General features: G+C 42.0%; 2 protein-coding genes across 3 annotated transcripts in view; one reads left to right on the top strand and one right to left on the bottom strand.

The window, feature by feature from the left end:
• The window catches only part of SLCO3A1 (solute carrier organic anion transporter family member 3A1), a 241,036-nt gene extending 224,445 nt beyond the window's left edge, over nucleotides 1–16,591 (bottom strand). Inside the window, exon 1 of the mRNA XM_069956689.1 lies at nucleotides 16,125–16,591. Within this exon, the coding sequence (XP_069812790.1) occupies nucleotides 16,125–16,295 (171 nt within the window). The 5' untranslated portion in view covers nucleotides 16,296–16,591. The remainder of the gene's footprint in view (nucleotides 1–16,124) is intronic.
• LOC138780350 (max-binding protein MNT-like) overlaps nucleotides 15,952–19,337 on the top strand; it is a 138,122-nt gene continuing 134,736 nt past the window's right edge. The window contains exon 1 of one of the 2 annotated variants that reach the window (XM_069956706.1): nucleotides 15,952–16,096. Coding sequence is in view for 1 of the 2 variants with exons in the window: in XM_069956703.1 (XP_069812804.1) it covers nucleotides 16,088–16,127 (40 nt within the window). In the remaining variant the exon portion in view is untranslated. Of the gene's footprint in view, nucleotides 16,128–19,337 lie in introns of both variants that reach the window. The other variant, XM_069956703.1, reaches the window with a different exon arrangement.

Raw genomic sequence — 19,337 nt, 5'->3', positions numbered from 1 at the left:
GCTGAGACCTGGGATCATTACAGCACCAGCTAAAAACCGTCGGCGTGTTCAGCTTGCTGCAATAATTTATCACTGCGCTCCAGGATGATTGCTTATAGATTATTTGTGAGAACAAGCAAAACAAATCGTGTAATATTTGCAAAATATAAACATAAACATGAAATTACTTTCCATCCTACTCGGTTATATAATGCTTTGTCTCTATTGAATGTGGCTGCCCATAAATCAGGGTGAATTTTCTGAAAGGGTACTTGTAGCAGACGTCTGGTCCCCTATAGATGCATGTGCACCCCGCTAATCTCAGGGGGGGGGGGTATTTTTGTGAATAAGCCAAACTGCAGGAGGCCCCACCCACTTTTTAGTGAATAACAATTTAAAAAATATAAGGGTAAATAAATTACCCCTATAATTTTTTTATGGATTTTTTTTTTAACTCCAATATAATTTTCCATAGAAGCACTTATAGGAAAATTTCCTAAGGCTTCGTTCACACAGCATAAATTTGGTCCAGTTTGTAGGAATTTGGATTAAACACACAGTGTTAGTCTGATGTTTTGCAACACATAAAAATATCACACACCAAACAAGGAGTGTTTCACTATAAACTTTGAAGTAACATCTGGACGCATAGAAGAATACAACATAAATACACTGTTGAAAATACCATAAAAACACAGTGTGTGAAATCAGCCTCATACCATTCTTCAGCTTAGGATCTATGCTCTCAGTGATACTTCATCTAATGTAATATGACACACTTCTGTATTTTTTTCTTTTCAGAAAAGGCTCTCAATACCACTATATGAAATTGGAGACTTAAAAGGTTGTACTGAATGGGCCCTAAAGACTTCTATTACCATATCATGCACCTCAGAGTTTGCATGGGTACGACCGTCTGCATGAGTTACAACTATACACAAAGGTAACTTGATAAATTTGATATTTATTTTTATCAATCATAAACTGAAAGTGCTGATAGAGAAGTTAGAGAGCATTGGACTTAATCCCTGGATAGTTCAGTGGATTTGTGGTTGGCTGAAGGATAGATATCAGAGTATGGTTGGTAATGGTGTGTATTCTGAGTAGAGACTGTTACAAGTGGTGTGCCACAAGGGTCTGTTCTGGGTCCTATTTTTTTTAATATGTTTGTAAGTGACATAGGAGAAAGTTTGGTAGGTAAGGTTTGTCTGTTTGCTAACAACACAAAAGTGTGCAATAGGGTTGATATTCCTGGAGGTGTCAGTAATATGAAAATGATTTAGCTTTGCTAGATAAGTGGTCCAAACAGTGGAAACTGCAGCTCAATGTTTCCAAATGTAAAATAATGCACTTAAGATGGAAGAATCTTTTATCCGAGCATCATATCGGCAGTACTGTGTTGGCAAAGACTTCAGAAGAGAAGGATTTAGGGGTAGTGATTTCCGACAGCCTTAAAATGAGTCACCAGTGCAACCAGGCAGTAGGAAAAGAAAATCGTATGCTGGGCTGTATAGATAGAGGTATAACCAGTAGCAATAGGGAGATTGTGATCCTGCTGCATAGAGCTCTAGTGAGACCACATCTAGAATACTGTGTCCAGTTCTGGAGACCTCACCTAAAAAAGTACATTGAAAAAATAGAAAGGGTCCAAAGATGGGCTACCAAAATGTTGGAGGGTGTGAGGCATAAAACATCAGAAAATATGTAAGGATCTAAATCGTTATAGTCTGGAGGAAAGAAGGGAAAATAGGGGCATGATCAAAACCTTTAAATATGTTAAAGGACAAAATAAGTTTTAAAAGGGAGAGCAGGAGGCCATAATCTGAGGTTAGTTGGGGGAAAGGTCAGAAATAACACAAAAAAATATTATTTACTGAAAGAGTAGTAGATGCTGAAACAAACTTCCACCAGATGTGGTTGGTAAATCTACAGTAATTGAATGTAAACCTGCCTGGTATAAACATATACAGTATCTATCCTAAGATAATAAATACTAATACGGCAAACTAGATGGGCCAGCTGGTCTTTTTCTGCTTACAATCTTCATATTTTTTTCTAATTAAGGTTCTGCTCACATCTGCTTTGGTGGATGTTACAGGTGCCTACATTGTAACCTTAACAGAACCCAATATAAATAGAGTCTTTCTGCCCCCATTGGTATGGTCCCTGAACATATCCTCCAGGCTTGACTGATGTCCCACTAGGCTGTGCTATCTCCCCTTTTCGTACTGTATCTCGTATACACCAGGGGTAGAAGAGAATGGTACATGTGCAGTGATATGAGATATACTGGCTTCATCTTAATTTGTGTAGTGAATGAAACCATTAAATTTGCACTGCTGGTGCACAGGGCAACCTGAAGATGACATTACACAGACTGGGGGATCCATAAAGCCTCAAGGGGTGTTTAAGAATAGAAGTGGATGATTCCTGTCTTAAAAGTTGATTTTTTTTTTAGCTTGTACTGCATTTGATAATGTATAATGGGGAACCTTTGGACACAAAGGCACCTCATATGTTTTGGGGGTTTGAACTAGCTAACAGGTTATCCAGGAGATTTAAGTCATAAAAGTTCTACATGGATGCATGTATAAGATATGCAAAGATATAAAAATAATCCTGCATTTTTTTCTTCCTTTTATCTCCACATTATTAGGAGGCCAGTGGGTCGATGGACGGTGCAGATCATGTGATGGATGGATGACACCTGATGTAAAACAGAACCAGAAGACTACATTGGAGGTGATGTGACTGGTTTCTGCAGCTTAAAAAGAGTAGGGAACTTCTAATAAGAGTAAATTGGTGGTCAATTAATCAGTGTGCCTTAGGAAGTTTATAGCCAAGAAGTTGGAAAACCTTTTAGACTATGACCACACTAGATTTACTTCAGAAAATTCAATGACTGAAACCTAGAGAAAGGAGAGCTTAAGCCATGCCTCTAACCCACCTTATCCTTGTTCACAAATGCTAAATCCTACCTAATCTAGTGTCACTGTGCATTGAAAAAGTATTTTAAAAAAAAGTATCTGTACTAAAACTGTGCTCTGGTCTCTTTATTTTTAGGACTGGAGGCATATAGAATTTCTCCTCACATAGAGTCTGAATGGTCCAGTGCTGAAGTGCTCTGTAGAGTATGATCAAACTGTAAGCACACTGAATACAACAGAGCTAAAGTTAGTTATCCAAAGGCAAGTGAACACTGTCAATCACTGACGGGTGCTGTCTTTGAGCTGGAGCTCATAAATGTTGCTGCCAACTGAGCGCACACTCATTCTTAACCAAGGCATCTCAAGATAAAACTACAATAGTCTCCCTGTGGGTCTATGTTCTGCTATGCTCAAAGAGAGACAGAAGCCAAGATTTCACAATCTGTCGAGATACCAATAGATAGCAACTAATCTGATCGCCACCAATCACATTTTTTGTCTCAGATAAATTTAGAAATCTGGGCCAGAGACTCTTTAAAATAATAAAGTTAAAGGGGTATTCCCCCAAGAGCTAAAAAAATGAAATGCTCCAAAACCTAGATGGCCTTACTCAACAAGTCCCTCTGAGTATTTTGAGCCGTCTCCCATCTTTCTAGCTGCTGCCGTTCCTGAGTTACAAATTTTTCTAAAAGGCGGTTGGTTGTGGGCCAGGGGGCTGTGTGCTGCGGGTGAGTGCTGCCGGGAGGCTCTGAGCATAGGGGGTGAGCTCTGGGCTGGGGGTGACCGGGTGGCTGCTGTTAGAGAGGGAGACAGTCACAGCTGCGCTGATCACTGTCTCCCTCTGTAACAGCAGCCACCCCATCAGTGTTCTCAGTCACTTCACTGTGCTGGGACTGAGGACACATGATGCCGACACGGAGGGTGGGGGCCAGGAGCAGGGAGCGTGTCGGAGTGGACTGAGGTTTGATGATTCTATGCAATCTGTGGAGGTGAATGCAGCTGGATAACAGCAAAACTGTGCAGAATCCATAATAACTTTATATTGGAAAGATGGAAAGCTACGGGTGGGCAGCGTATTAATGCAAAAATAATTTTGGGGGGAATACCCCTTTAAAGTCCCCTAGCCCTGCTCCCATGGCAAATGTGGTAGATCCTTTCATAGTTTTCCTTTGCAGTTTGCCACAAGCAGGTGCAACAAAATCACTGGTGTTGAGCGAGTCAAACGCCCGAGGCGTACGCCAGGGAGAAGGCACAAATTGGGCACGGCAGGGAAGCAGAGCCTCCTCCTGAGCCTCATTTAACATGATCCAAATCTACACCTGCTAAAAGCTGGGTGCAGGTTTGGGTGTACGGCCAACCTGATTCACTAAGAGAAGGAAGGCAGGGCCTAATTTTTGACCAGCGTACGATTAAGTCAGTCTTGATAAATTTCCTTTATCAATTTTCCTTTAACATTGCCGAACGCAAACATTTTGACAGGTTCGCTCAACACTAATCACTGGCCTGAGCGAACTGGCTCATGCATTGTGTTCAGGCTCAATTACCTCTGCAGTTACAAATACAATGAACGGAACAGCAGGGCGGGCTGCCTTTGTTCTTGCCTGTGCTGAAGCACTCACAACAGGGGTCACAAAGTTATTGGTAGAGTAGGGTGCTGGTGGGACCCTGCACTATCATTGTATTCAACTGCAACTGCTTCCTAAGAACGTATATTAAAATCCTAACATGTGGCAGACTTCTTGGGACACTGGAGCTGTACCTGAATCTAGGTCCTATCAGGTCTATGGTTGGATGTTTGCTGAAAGTTCTGTTTCAAGCATCTAAATGAAATTCTTTCTGTAATATAAGCAAAGATTTATGCCAACCCCCCATCTAGATGAGACAATCTCAGACGTTTCTGTAGATCATGCTGCATGTGAATTTACACTAATAGGTAGCATACACATGGTAATAAGTATCTGATTATTATTATTATTATTATTATTATTTATTTTTTTTTTTTGGTATGTAAACTTTTTAATGTAAGAATTCTAATGAGTAGAATGTTTCATATCCTGTATGTGCATAGTCTTGTTATAGTCTCCAGTGATTATTCATACCAAGAGAGAAATTTAAATTGTTAGATGTGAAAATCTCTGTATGGTCAGCAATAAGCAGCTTTCTATATTTACTACTGCACGCAATATTATTCTTATTCATCAATAAATGAATGATAATGAGAAACAATGTTTTACAAAAGTTCAGATGCTGAGACCTCAACAATCTTGAAAATGAATATGTTAAGGTGGGTTCATACTGAGGAATTCTCGCAGATAATGTCCACGGAATTCCGCAGTATGTCTGCGCGCACGGCCGCTTGCCTTTCCGCCGGCTCTATAGACACTTTTCTATGGGCTGCCGTATTCCGCTCTCCGCCGAAAGAAGTGACATGTCACTTCTTTCGGCAGATAGCGGAATACGCCAGCCCATAGTATGGAGTCTATGGAGCCGGCGGAAAGGCGTGCGGACAGCCGACGTAATTCCACTGAGTTTATCCACGAGAATTCCGTAGTGTGAACCTACCATAACAGTGCTGAGCTCTGCCTCAGAGAACGGTGAAAACAGTGTATGGCTTCGCAGAAAGTCCACTGGCTTTCTATGGACTTTATGTGAATCCATACACTGCATGCAGTTGCAAGCAGATACAACCAGGCCCAGCAATCAGATGAGCTCTGCTGCCCATTTGTTATAGCTAATGTGGGTGGGAGACATCTCAGTGAGTGGAACCCCCACCTTTTAAAACTTATGACATATCACTATGACATGTTAGAAGCTTATTAAAACTTTAGGTACTCTTTAAAGCTAAACTGGTACACCACGTGAAGGTAAATTTAGCAAACTTGCCCTCCTTCTCCTGAAATGCCCACTCTTTCCCTCTCATTGCTGACTGTCTAGGTTACAGACCACTACTATGCTCTAAAAGAAGAGGTCTGTCTGATGTATATAGCTATAATGTATAAGTATAAAAATATAGGGGAGATTTATCAAACATGGTGTAAAGTGAAACTGGCTCAGTTGCCCCTAGCAATCAATCGGATTCCACCTTTCATTCCTTACAGACACTTTGGAAAATGAAAGGTGGAATCTGATTGGTTGCTAGGGGCAACTGAGCCAGTTTCACTTTACACCATGTTTGATAAATATAATATATCATTTATACTGATTATATATATATATATATATAATATATATATATATATATATATATATATACAGTTGTACCTTGGTTTAAGAGCGTTTTGGTTTAAGAGCTCACAGTTTTTCAAAATTGTGACTTGGTTTAAGAGCATTGCTTTGGTTTAAGACAGCGGTGGGGAATACCCGGCCTGCGCTCCGCATCCAACCCCTGAGACCTCCCGATGCGGCCCGCGGCTCCACTGTGATGTGCGCGCCGCTCTGGTGGGGCAGGAGCCGGCATTCACAGCATCTTCCTGTGTCTGTGACACAGAAGGGTGCTGTGAGTGCTGTCCCCTTCCCCACCAGAGCGGTGCACGTCTTCCTTGTCCTGCAGGCCACGCGCAATGATGTCATTTCATGGTGCGCCGCCTGCAGGAGAAGACGGGCATGGGCTAGAGGGGAGAGAAGAGGACCTGGGCAGCGTGGGAGCGGAGGAAAGGTGAGTGGGATGTTTATTTTTTTTATTTGGGACAGGCACTGGAGGGTTAACTAGGCTACCAGGGACATGACTGGGGGGGTTAACTAGGCTACCAGGGACATCTCTGGGGGGGATAACTAGACTACAAGGGGCATGACTTGGGGGTTAACTAGACTACAAGGGGCATCACTGGGGGTTAACTACAATAGCAGGGGCACTAGGGGGACAATACTTTCCCTTGCCCCGGGTGCTGCAAACCCACACTACTAACCGCCGCGCACAGTATGCGGCCCTCGAATGATTTTATTAATTCCCGACTAGCCCTCGACATGGAAAAGGTTGTAATCTGACCCAGGAAGTCTCCCTCACCTTCCAAATCATGGCAGATCCATGGGGCTTGCATCAGGGGACAGGACTGGGGAGGTAATCTCTCCATAGCTGTAACCCTTCTCTCCTCTGACAGAGAGCACTGCATGTATATGCCCACATATGCCCTGCTTATTCCTTCATACTCCCTGCAGCGCTGGTCTTTAGACCCTATAAAGGAAATAAGAGGGCCTTCTCTGCAGTTACATAGATAAAACATATGTTCTCTTCCAGTGAAAACTCTTGACACTATAATTGCGCTCACAAATCAATAATAGCTTATCAGTGGAATAACCAGGGAAAAAGGGGAAAAATCCAGTACTACATACTGAACCTTATAGACAATGAAGGACTTTAGGGTGTAATGTCATTGCCACATATGGGAACACTGGATGAGTTTCTGGTGTCTAATACACCTCTGTACAATTTTTCTCTTGGGTCCATTCCAGTCTCTAACATAAGTGCATGTCAGTAATGTATTTTAAATCTCTGTTATATACTTTGCAGGGTGCTGTGTGTCTGATAGTAGCTGCTATTCTAACAGACACAAATACACATGTCAACACCGTAAAAATATGACCTTATATCAAGGGCCCATGGAGTCTGCACATAACCGGCCTCTTTCTTACGACCACTAAAATAGTCTACACTATTCTAGCACACTAGTAAAACTGCAAGGCAAGCACAACTCGCAAAACAATTTTTAGTTCTTAAATTTTATTGTGCTTCAACAGCAAGTGTTACTTTACTGCTAGTGTGAACCAGGCCCAATCTAGATCCCCGTATAGATATTTCCTTTAACTGCCTTTATATTCAATGTACTTTGTCTATTTCATGGGCCAATAAAGCTAAACCACTAGTTAGCTTGCAGGAAAGTTTCTGGTTCTTGTCAGATCTAAAGAAATTGGAATGGACGTTTCTGATCAGGAGCAGAATTTGAAAATTAGATTTGCAATGTTTTCATCTTTCACACAAGGGAAATTGCACTTTTCCCATCTGGTCTTGTCCCCTGGTGAAACAGTCATGTGATATGTTAGAAATGAATGGTATGACAAACATGGAGATATATGATAGCCTACAGATATATGCGCACATGGTGTATATACAAATATATATAAAAGGGCCAGCACATTAAATATTTACACAGGTCCATGAATCATTAATATATTTGGAGCTGTATGTAACTATCCCATGATGGTTTTTACAGCACTTTGTATAGTTACTCATGCAATTCAATTCACATTACAGCGAAAGCTTTCTTAAAATAGAATATAGTGGCTCGATTACTATATATCGGTAGCCTACCTAACTCTCAAAGTCAGTCTGTAGCTTGATGTAAAGAAGTCTAAAGTAGCAACAAAAATGCTATGCATATTCTGTAGTTCCTAATAGCCATGTGTTGTCTCTAAAACCTTATGTACACATCACTTGTTGATGTATGCAATGGCTATGGTATGAATATTAGGCACATGCTGAGCACATTCTGATCATATCACCTTACCGATGGTGGATATAGAAGAAAGCATTCCCCAACCCGCGCAATGCCACTACATTCACGTAAGTGTAAGCACTACATGTATAATATTATTTCAACCCTATTTATAGATATAGTAGCAGAGGCGTCACAAGCCATTCAGAACGCGGTGCGGGGGCGGGGGGGGGGGGGGTTGGGGACAAAATTGTCTTATGTCACCCAATGCAATATATTAATATGTTCTGCACGGGTTGTGCAGACTGTATTAGGGATTACAGTACAGTTATATTCAGCACAATCCATGTCTTGTTTGATTTGTTTTACTTGCTTTTGTTTTTTTCTTCTTTGTCTGACCCAAAACTCCATGAGGCCTCTTTCAGTCATGACTCTCAATGGCTGGCCACCAGACATCTTTGACCCAAACAGCCTTACTTTCCCAGCACCCTCCTAACCATTTCTCACCCAAGACTACAGGCACTGGTGCACAGATCTGTCTCCCAGATGCCAAAGTTACTATTACAGCATCTGAGGCGTTAACAGACCAGGCTGAGGGGTAACTTCAATGCCAGTCATTGATGATGGGAATCAGTTGATAATAGCAACCAGCACCTGCTGTGTAAAGAGCGGGCTAAGCTCCTGAGCCTGCTCCATGCTTCCCCAGTGCACATCTGCCATATACATGTACAGTGGATGTTGGCAAGAATAGGTACACTGATAAATATTTACGCACATTTACACACAAATATGCACACACTGCACTCCCAACATGGCAGATCTTATTACACCCATGTCTAGACAGCCTAGACAGCCAGGGAGGGGGTCATGACTTTAGATAAGAAGGTACAATGATGTAGAGGAGGGGGCATGACGCAGACAGCCCAGCAGTGACAGCTTTATGTTCATGATGTGCTGTTTGACCTCTGCAGACTGTGCTTGAGTCCTTCCCGCCCCACTCCTAGCTGATCTGATAGCTGAAAGAAGATTTACAAATACTGTGGAGGATATTTAAAATCTCACATAGACAAGTATATGCTAAATAGATCTCACAACTCTTGAGCAAAGAGATGTCCCTTCAAGTCAGTTCTCGCTCAGTCAAGGAGCCTTAGAACATTGACTGGAGATTTTATGCCAAGCCAAAGAGTCTCTCCAAAAGGAAAGATTTCCCATCTGCAGACAGCTGTTTTGGGGTTTTTGCCCATCATCAATGCAAAGCAGGGTGTTGGCTGACTAGTGAGAGGACAAGTAAAATGTTTTGATCTGTTGGGGTCTCACTGCTTAGAATTCCACCACAAGTGGGGAAAAGCTTGTAGTAACATGATTAACTTTCCCTCTGTCCATCTCCATGCTGGACAAAAATGGCTACAAGCTCAGGAGTAAAAGGTGCTACCATGTGTTTCTCCCTGTTCATTCTCCATCTAATCAAAACCTTTGACATGGCCCTGTGACATGTCAAAAGTTTTACAAAATTACAGTACAATTTAAGGCTATGTTCAAACTACGGATGAGACCGCCCGTTTCAGAGCTTCCCATAGCCCACAGTGAAGCGAGCGGCCAGAGCCGCTCGCTTCACTGTGTGAACTGACAGGTCCTGCTGCGGACGGAATTCATTGAATTCCGTCCGCAAATAATGGACCTGTCAGTTGTTTGCGGTGCCGCATGGGAACCGGACAGAGCATATACAATGTGTGTACGCTCCGGAAGGGATCCCATAGCAAACAATGCTATGTTCCACCCCGCAAATCTACGGCTGTAGTTCTGCGGCGATAACTACGGCCGTAGATTTACGTAGTGTGAACATAGCCTAAGGATGTAGGGAACTTGGTCACATGACCTTCCTTCAGATAGCTTCTATCATAAGTTAGATCTGAAGGAGAAGTCTCCCAGGTTTAAAAATTTTCCTTGTCAGAATCAATAACTGCAAGCAAAAGTCCAACCCTCTTTCCTCAGAGGGCTGGATTGTTCTAGTTAGTCCTGGCTTGACCAGAAAAGTGCATCCAATCTTGTCTTTTACGACCCTTGAAAAGGTTTAGGCCTTAAAAGTTTAATTTTCCACGTAAAGTGTCAATGTTTTAGTAAGAAAAAACTTTTGACATGTCATAGTGAAATGTCAAAAGTTTTTTTGATCCAGGCCTTAGTGTTCAGACCTGTACTGATCATGAGAACGAGTTGGGAAAATACTGCACTAAGCATGGTCCTCTCCCTGTCCTTTCCTGGCTCTTTGTCATGTGATCAGTCCGGCTCATTTTGCTGACACAGAGCAGGGAGTATCGCAGCGCAGTCCTTTTCCCACTCAACCATTACGATCAGACCCGGACCGATCAAAACTTTTGACATGTTTCTATGACAATAAAAAAAAGGGAAATTTTGGCAGCACATCTATGACTCTGTTCACACTGCAGATTGCAAGCTGCTTGTGGCTTAAGTACAAACAAAACAAAAGGTGCAACAGTAACCCACAGGTGCAAGGGCTCACCGTATATACTCCTCCTAGCGTACACATGGTAAACACCTGCTCTGTAGATATTAAAAATTAAAATATATATATATTTTTTTAGAAAAGTGAGGATCTTAGCAAACTATTTGATCAAACAGAGTGTACCATGTCGCCACGTTAAGTGTCCTTGAGACATGGTCCCTACTCTAGCATTTTGACTCTAGCTTGTGTGCTAGCCGGTGGTGCTGGCTGGGACTTTTTGGGGGGGCACTTTGGGTCTGGCCCTGTGACATGGGGGTTGCAGGGCCATTCCATGGCCTCCCTTCCCTGCATGTGCACGCTTTGCGGGGGTGGCGGTCACTGACCGACACGGTGTGGAGTTAGCATAGGGACCTGTGTGAACCAGGAGTCCTGCACGTTGATACACGGGGCGATATGGCTTGATCAATTCGTATTCAAACATCTTGAAGTTGGTTTTTTAAAATAGGCTTAGCAGCATTAGTATCAGCCATAGGTGTCATGTGCAGCCGCTTCTCTCTCTCCATGTCGGATTTTCACACTAGCAATGGCCTCTCCTCGGCTGAATTAGACTAAAACTGGGAGATAGGAACCAAGTGATCTCTTTTATAGCAGCCTTGGGACATGGGTGGAGTGCAAGCCAACAGGAGGAAGCCACACACCCTACATTCAACAGAAAAAAAAAGAAATTTTGGCAGCACATCTATGACTCTGTCCACACTGCAGGTTGCATGCTGCTTGTGGCTTAAGTACAGACAAAACAAAAGGTGCAACAGCAACCCACAGGTTCAAGGGCCTACCATATATACTCCTCCCAGCGTACACATGGTAAACACCTGCTCTGTAGATAGTTGCTGTTGCACCTTTTGTTTTGTCTGTACTTAAGCCACAAGCAGCATGCAACCTGCAGTGTGAACAGAGTCATAGATGTGCTGCCAAAATTTCCCTTTTTTTTCTGTTGAATGTGGGGGGTGTGGCCACCTCCTGTTGGCTTGCACTCCACCCATGTCCCAAGGCTGCTATAAAAGAGATTATTTGGTTCCTATCTGCCCAGTTGTAGGCTTATTCAGACCAGCAGAGGCCACTGCTAGTGTGAAAATGCTAGAGTAGGGACCATGTCTCGAGTACGCCTTAACGTGGCGACATGGTACACTATGATCAAATAGTTTGCTAAGATCCTCACATTTCTAAGCAGGTGTTCAGAGCAGGTGTTTACCGTGTGTATGCTGGGAAAAGTATAAACGGTGAGCCCTTGCACCAGTGGGTTGTTGTTGCCCCTTCTGTTTTGTATGTTTCTATGACATGTCAAAGGTTTTTTTTTAATGGTGACAGTGACACTTTAACATCTATTACAAGCAAGTAGTCAAAGACTTGTAAAAATCCCTTTCTTTTTGCTATCTTTACCAAAGACAGATCTGGGTCAAGACCATATCTGGGTCAGCACCTTACAAAGCTTTAGGAAGTTTTACCCAAGTTTCTAGTCCACTCTGAAAGGCCATTTAGGTGATTCAAGGACTCTACTGCAACACTCATCTCTTAGTGTCTGGTGGCTTCTACTAAGATATCATTCCGCACCTAACCTGTGGGGGTCCTCTACAGCAGAGTTCAACCTTATTATGTTGCACATAGCCTGTATAAGTCAAATGCTATCTGTATGATTTGGAATGTGGAAGGAAACCAGAGTACCCCTGCAGGAAACACAGGAAACTCTTAGCAGATGTCTTTTGTAGACCAGTGTTCTCCAGTGTCAAAGACTTTCCACCTTCTGCTAAAAGGTGCATGGATGCACAGGAGAGATCAACAGGGTCAGGGAGCCACAAAGCCACACGTGACACCAAAGAGACTATGTCTAAGGGACCACTAACCTCAGACCCTGACTACTCCTCCTCCTATCCTTCACCCCGTAGGTACTACAGTGGAACCTACATAGAGAAAAAGTATAACGGAAATATGTGCACCTAGTCTATGTCTTTGGCCAACTATGTTTTGGCCTACAAATACTGATATAACATACTGCCATGTGAAAGTTTTCCCAATTTGGAGTTCCAAAGCTTTATTACAAATCAAAGTTTCTGTCTCCAAACAGACTTGTTCAACTTTCGTTTTGTTTTTTTGTTTTTATGCCACAGTGCAGGGATATAAGGGCGCTAAATGTTGCTATTGAAAAAAAAAAAAATACTGATAAGGATATGATGTTCTTTGAACAAAACAGGACATGCCCTTCTCAATGGTTTTAAATAATTTGGAAGCTTTTTTATCTGTTCGGGATGTCCCTGCACTCAGAAGGTCAGTCAAGCCTGGCAGAAGGGGAGAAAGACGTGGCAAGCTTGACTGAAAGCCGCCACATCTACTCCCCTGTTAGCATACAGCATTAGTTTTTTTTCACAGACTGCGGCACTGCAGGCAGCATAGGAGAAGAAAGTAAGGAGGCGGGTGTTCTAGTGCAATACTGGAGCAGCATGTGGGGCTCTAGGGACCTGACAGGTTTCTTTAACGCATTTTGTGCTGTAGAATACTGGCTGTGAAGTTTGAACTGCCTGGGACTACTTTTTAAGTTGAATTAGGGGTAGTCCTCTGTACCACGACAAACTGCTGTTTATACTGTAGTTTCTTCTCCTAATTAGCTAGTGAATGCAATAAATATATTATATATATATATATATATATATATATATATATATATATATATGGGTTCAAAACACAGAAGCTGCAAGTCTTTCTATTGAAGATTCAATCTTTGTATGTTCCACTTCTGGTTTGGGCTAAAAATACTGAAACTGTCATGTGAAAGTGGCCTTAACCTACTTTCCCACAATGTATAAAAGTCATGGAAAGATTTGTACCTTGTGTAATGTTTTGGACCCACTGCTGGTTTTAGACCAAGTCACATACTGTAGAGTAAAACTAACCTAAGTCTTGTTACACAGTAAAGGCCAATCTACTCCAAATATTAAAATCTTTAGACAACTGAAGTATTAAGATACTGTAGGCTTTCATGTACACCCAGATATTCTAACCTTATAGTTAGGCTGGGTTTATTTATTAAGCCCATACCTGAATTACAGGCTTCCTTGTATCAATACCACAGCTATAGATAAATTACCTTGTCGCAATCCAACAAAAAAAAGTCTGACTCCTTTCTAACAAACTTCACAATGAGGCCGAAGATTTATTGTGCAATTACTAAACTGGCCATTTAGCTACCGTAAGCGATTCTTCTCACTTGGCAAAATTTTGCAGATCATAAAGGGAGCCCTTAAATGCATTCCTCTTAACACTTTCTTTTTTTTCTTTCTTTTTTTTTTTTTTGCATCGGTCTTCAACTAAAGAAGCAATACAAGATATTAAAAGAGGGATTAACACTGTATGGGCAATGGCTGCTCAGCAAAGAGCTACTCCTAAGTGTTTTATGTGTCTACTGTACCTTACACCGTGTATCCTTTAGGTTGGGTTCACACTACGTATATTTCAGTCAGTATATTTCAGTCAGTATTGCAACCAAAATCAGGAGTGGATTAAAAACACAGAAAGGATCTGTTCACACAATGGTGAAACTGAGTGGATGGCCGCCATATAACAGTAAATAACTGCCATTATTTCAATATAACAGCCGTTGTTCTAAAATAACAGCAAATATTTGCCATTAAATGGCGGCCATTAGTTTTATAGGGTCAACATGACTGCAGCCTTTCACTCCAGACTATTTAGGACCACTGCTACAATAGGGTTATATGTGAATTACGATCAAAGTAATATATATATTTTTCAGGTAGTCTTAACATGACAGTCCAATAAAGATGGAGCAAGCTGTAGCCCCTGCTGTATACACATCCTGACAGGCTAACTTGGCAGATATCTGATATCTGCAGGCGACATATGTGTGATACTTTCTCCTGACTTTATACTCATAAATGCCTACTCCTGTCCTATTCCTGATCAACTAAAAGTTTCATTAGATTCATCAATAATTTGAGACACAGACCTAAAGATTTCCTGCCGAACAGAAGCAAAAGAAATGATATCAACCATACATGCGTTGAGGACAATTCCAGCCTTCTAATGATGGTAACCTTCACATTTCGGCATTGACCTATATACTTAATTATCTTGGTAAACTCTATGACTGCAGCGTAATGACTGGTGACTAAAATAGTATTATCTCATAAGGAAAAAGAGATTTCCGTCATATAGTAACCACTGACATTTGGATTACAGCTGTCGCCAAGACATGTGGTCAGATCAGTAGGACTATCCCTCTGTCTATGGCAGGTTTAGTCAGACAGGTACACAGGCAGGTATTTAATGGGACAATTAGATGAGGTCACAAAAGAAACAACATTTACAAAGTTCTTAGGTATCAGGGGACATCTGACCCAGAAAAATCTACATCTTGAGTGACAATATCCTTGCAGCATCCTTAACAGCAGCAAGTCTGTTAATCCTTCCAAGTTACTGCATAGAGATCAGTCCAATGCAGTAAGGGACATGTCCTATGTCTGCCTATATCTCTGTACTATATCAGCGTGTACTTCACTGGCATCAGCACTGGAGAACTGACAATCTTTATGCCTCAACCACAGCAGTAGCAGCTGCTGGTGCAGTTCTTCATCTTCTCCTAAGAAGTGGAACTTAGAATCCACTTCTATGCAGCAACTTCATGGCCTGTTTAATGTGCTGCCGACTGGTATGAAAAAAAAAAAAAAGTGAAAGGCTAGAGACCTGGCATTAAATAAAGGCATACAATGGTGAACTCAATACAAATAAGCAGGAAACAAGTTCAGCCAAAGAGCACACATTGTACAAGCGCTGCAGAATCTGTTGGCGCTATATAAATAAATATTATTATTATTATTATTATTATTATTATTATTATTATTTACATGTCTGTCTATCCATTGCATTGCATAATCCCAGCATCCTATGAATATTCCATTGTATTCAGCCTATGCCCTGTGCTGCTCCCTCTTCTCCACCTTGCAGGTTTGACAAGCAGTTAATGACAGCCAATAAGAGATATGAATGTCTTCCAGGGTTCCCTACGCTGCATAGCCATCTGCAGATACTTCCACATAAACTGCAAGTAACTCCCATTGCCTATTGCAGTGGATGCTGGCAGCCAACCCATCCTTATGCGTCTCTTTTTTAAGACTGAGTAATAGTTGCTTGACCCAAGTCACCCTGTCCTTATGCAGCACTCAGAAACCTGAAGACAGAGGATTAGGTGTACACAGTGATCACATCATGCACAGGCTTATATGCATCAGGTACTGTACAGGTGCTGCTGCTACTCACCAGGTAAGCTCCTACAGTGCCCTGTGCCAGCATCAGGGCACACTCAGACACTAGGAAGATCTTGATATTTAAGAAGCAAGATGCCTTCTTTTTCTTCTTTTTCCCCTGAGCCTCATCTCCTTGCACATCAGCTGTCCTTGCAGTGGAGCTCCTGGTCTTTTTAGCCTGCATTCTCCCTGCTGTGATGATGACCTCTTCTTCTCTTTTGCCTGAATGCCTTGGATAAGAAGCAGCCTGGCACAAGCCTCTGGTGTCTCCTTGGTTTTAATGGTCTGAAGCTGCTGCTGTTGCTGCTGCTGCTGCTGCTCCACTCTCCTCCTCCCTCTTTGCAATCACAAGAGCTTAGAAAGAGCCAACCCCAGTGCCTAGTTGTTCCGCAGCTTCCCTCTCCTGAGCAAAGGAAGCAAGTGAGGGGACCGGCAGCAGCAGACTGGGATAGAGAGAGAGCTTTCCCTCACCTCATAACATACACACTCTAGTCCTAGGCAAATGGCTGCAGGCCACACTTGCCTGCTCCTATTATTAACTGACAGCGCTCGCTGCTGACCTCTAGTGGGCGTCATGCTTCCCAATGTAGCATCTTTCCCGAGATGGTTAGAATTCCAAGAGAATATGCTACAAACTATCGGCACTGTTTTGTATACAAATTGTAAATATTACGGATAGAGAACACATTGGGGGAGATTTATCGAAGGGTGTAAAATTTAGACTGGTGCAAACTGGCCACAGCAACCAATCACAGCTCAGCTTCCAGCTTCTTTATTTATTTACTTCAATTTATAGAGTAAATAAATATTTACATATTTTACAATGGAACATTTTTAAAAAGAATGTGATTACTTTTCTGTCTGGAAACTTAAAAAATGGAAAGATGTGAATCTTCTGTTTCATTTATTTATTTATTTATTTTTCTTTTCTATATAGCGCTGACATATTCTGTAGCGCTGTTCAAAGATTGCTAAAATTCTCATCAGTTTATCATAATATAATGCTAAGAAACCTATAGCATTATATTTATATGTCAGAATTAAATCCAGGAACTAAGTACCCGAGTCACCGTGCTGCCCCTTCTACCTTGTTTCTTAATATCCAGATTTAAAACAGAAATCAACCAAATTGCACATTTTACCAGTAAGTTCCCCCTTTCTTTAAAATGTTAACACTGATCCTTATGTTTAACTGCGTGTTAGTAACCGAGTAATTGATTCTCTCGCTAACTCTAAGCAGGAAAAACAGTGAAGCGTGTATTTTCTTATAGCAACTGGAGTCTTCTAATGATCTAGACAGGTTACGGATACAAAGGGTATAGCAAACATGTAGTAAGGGTCGCCAGGTTCAGAACTGAGTAATAATCCAAAAAAGTAGGACAAAGGGGGCAAGGGGGCACAATGCATTTATGAACAATGAAGTGGTGTAAGAAATGGACCTTAGGAAATATATATATTTAATAGGCCATATTGGGTATATTTTATATGGTATTCATTTAAGATGGAGAACTACAGATGTAGCCATGATCTCTGACACAACAATTGTATCAGCGAGCTATGTTAAGTCAATTAGTTTAGGTAAACGCGTCATTGTGATCAAGTTGACACAAGCTACATCTGTATATTGTTGTATTTTTCCCCAAACATGCTGCTATATATCCCTTGTTTGCCCAGATTCTTGCATCAGATGGTCACTTGGTTTTCACATGTTAAGTGTTTATATATGCAAGATATCATTGTGATACCAATTGGCAAATTGTGATCAAAAGGTTCTGGGACAACGAAGAAGAGACGGGTCGTCTCTGAGAATAGGGGGAAACAATGGTGCTTGATCAGTATGTAAAGAGAGTCAAACGTGGCTCAGGAGGACAGGAGGAAGAGGAGACCAGACCTGGATTGTTATCTTTCTGCTCTTTTATATCTTTGTACAACTCTTGTGATTTACTTTACACTGCAATTTTTGCAGCCATGCATACAGTATGGTATACATTACCACTCACTTCACCAGGCTGGGTGTGAGGGCACAAATATGTTGTTGGACAATACATCTGTATATACACAAACATACAGACTTACCATGACTTAGTCCATTGTGTTTTCTTGGAGCTACTTTTCATTAAGGCCCTATTTCATGAAGCAATTATCAGCATATTTGGCCGATTATCGGCCATTAAGCCAATAATTGCTTTGTGTAATAAAAGGCAAAGATCAGCCAACATGCACGATGCTGATCGTTGTCTTTCAGATCCATGGTTATCTAGGGCAGGGAAAGGTTATGGGAGGTTTATAAGAGGTCACATAATGGATCAAACATGCAAGTTATGATGGGCAGGATTCAGAGGACTATCTCAAAAGCATTATTCCACAGCAATCACCTGCTTGAAGAGGCTGCAATACTCATGTACAGTAAGGGTACTATTACTCGGAACGATAATCAGCCAAATCGGCCCTATCCAAGCAATTTATGTTCTGTATAATAAACATAATGATCAGCCGATGATCGTTGTCATCGCCTGATAGTTGATATAGGTTTGGACCTATAATTGTCGGCCACCGACCGTGCACCGCTACTTGTAATAGCGGTGTGCGTCCGGTGGCTGACAATTAGCAAAGTAAATACATTACCTATCCATGGTCCAGGGCTCCTCCTGTGCTGTGCTTCTCCCCAGGTCCCACACGCTGCAGCTTCAGAGCGTCCTATCTTAGCTGACTGCCGCTCAGCCAATCACAGACCGGGACCTCCATGGCCAGTGATTGGCTGAGCGGCCTGTCAGTTAAGACAGGACACTCTGAAGCTGCAGCCCGTGGGACCCGGAGAGAAGCGGACCGCAGGAGGAGCCCTGGACCATGGATAGGTAATGTATGCCAATTTAGCAAGGGCTGCAAGGGCATTGGTAACGATGTCCATGCAGGCCATGTAATAAGCCCAGTAAACGAGCGCCAATCTAGCAGATTGGCGCTCGCTTACAGCTAATATGGGGCTCCCATCGGCCCATGTAATACTACCCTAAGTGCCACAGCCTCTTCAGTGTTTACTACTGCTTGGCCTTGCAATTACCTAATTATCAATCGCAAGGAACCACAGCGTTGTCCAGTTAAAGTAAGTAGGACTATACTATAATTGATTGAACAACCACTACTAAAAATACAGCCAGTGCATAGAAGAGCAGGAGTAAACATTAAAGGGAAACTGACAGTATAGATATGCATATATCCGTGTTGCCAG

This window comes from Dendropsophus ebraccatus, chromosome 1 (assembly GCF_027789765.1).
Source record: "Dendropsophus ebraccatus isolate aDenEbr1 chromosome 1, aDenEbr1.pat, whole genome shotgun sequence".
Classification (NCBI taxonomy): Eukaryota; Metazoa; Chordata; class Amphibia; order Anura; family Hylidae; genus Dendropsophus; species Dendropsophus ebraccatus.
This window is presented reverse-complemented; position numbering and strand designations above follow the sequence as displayed.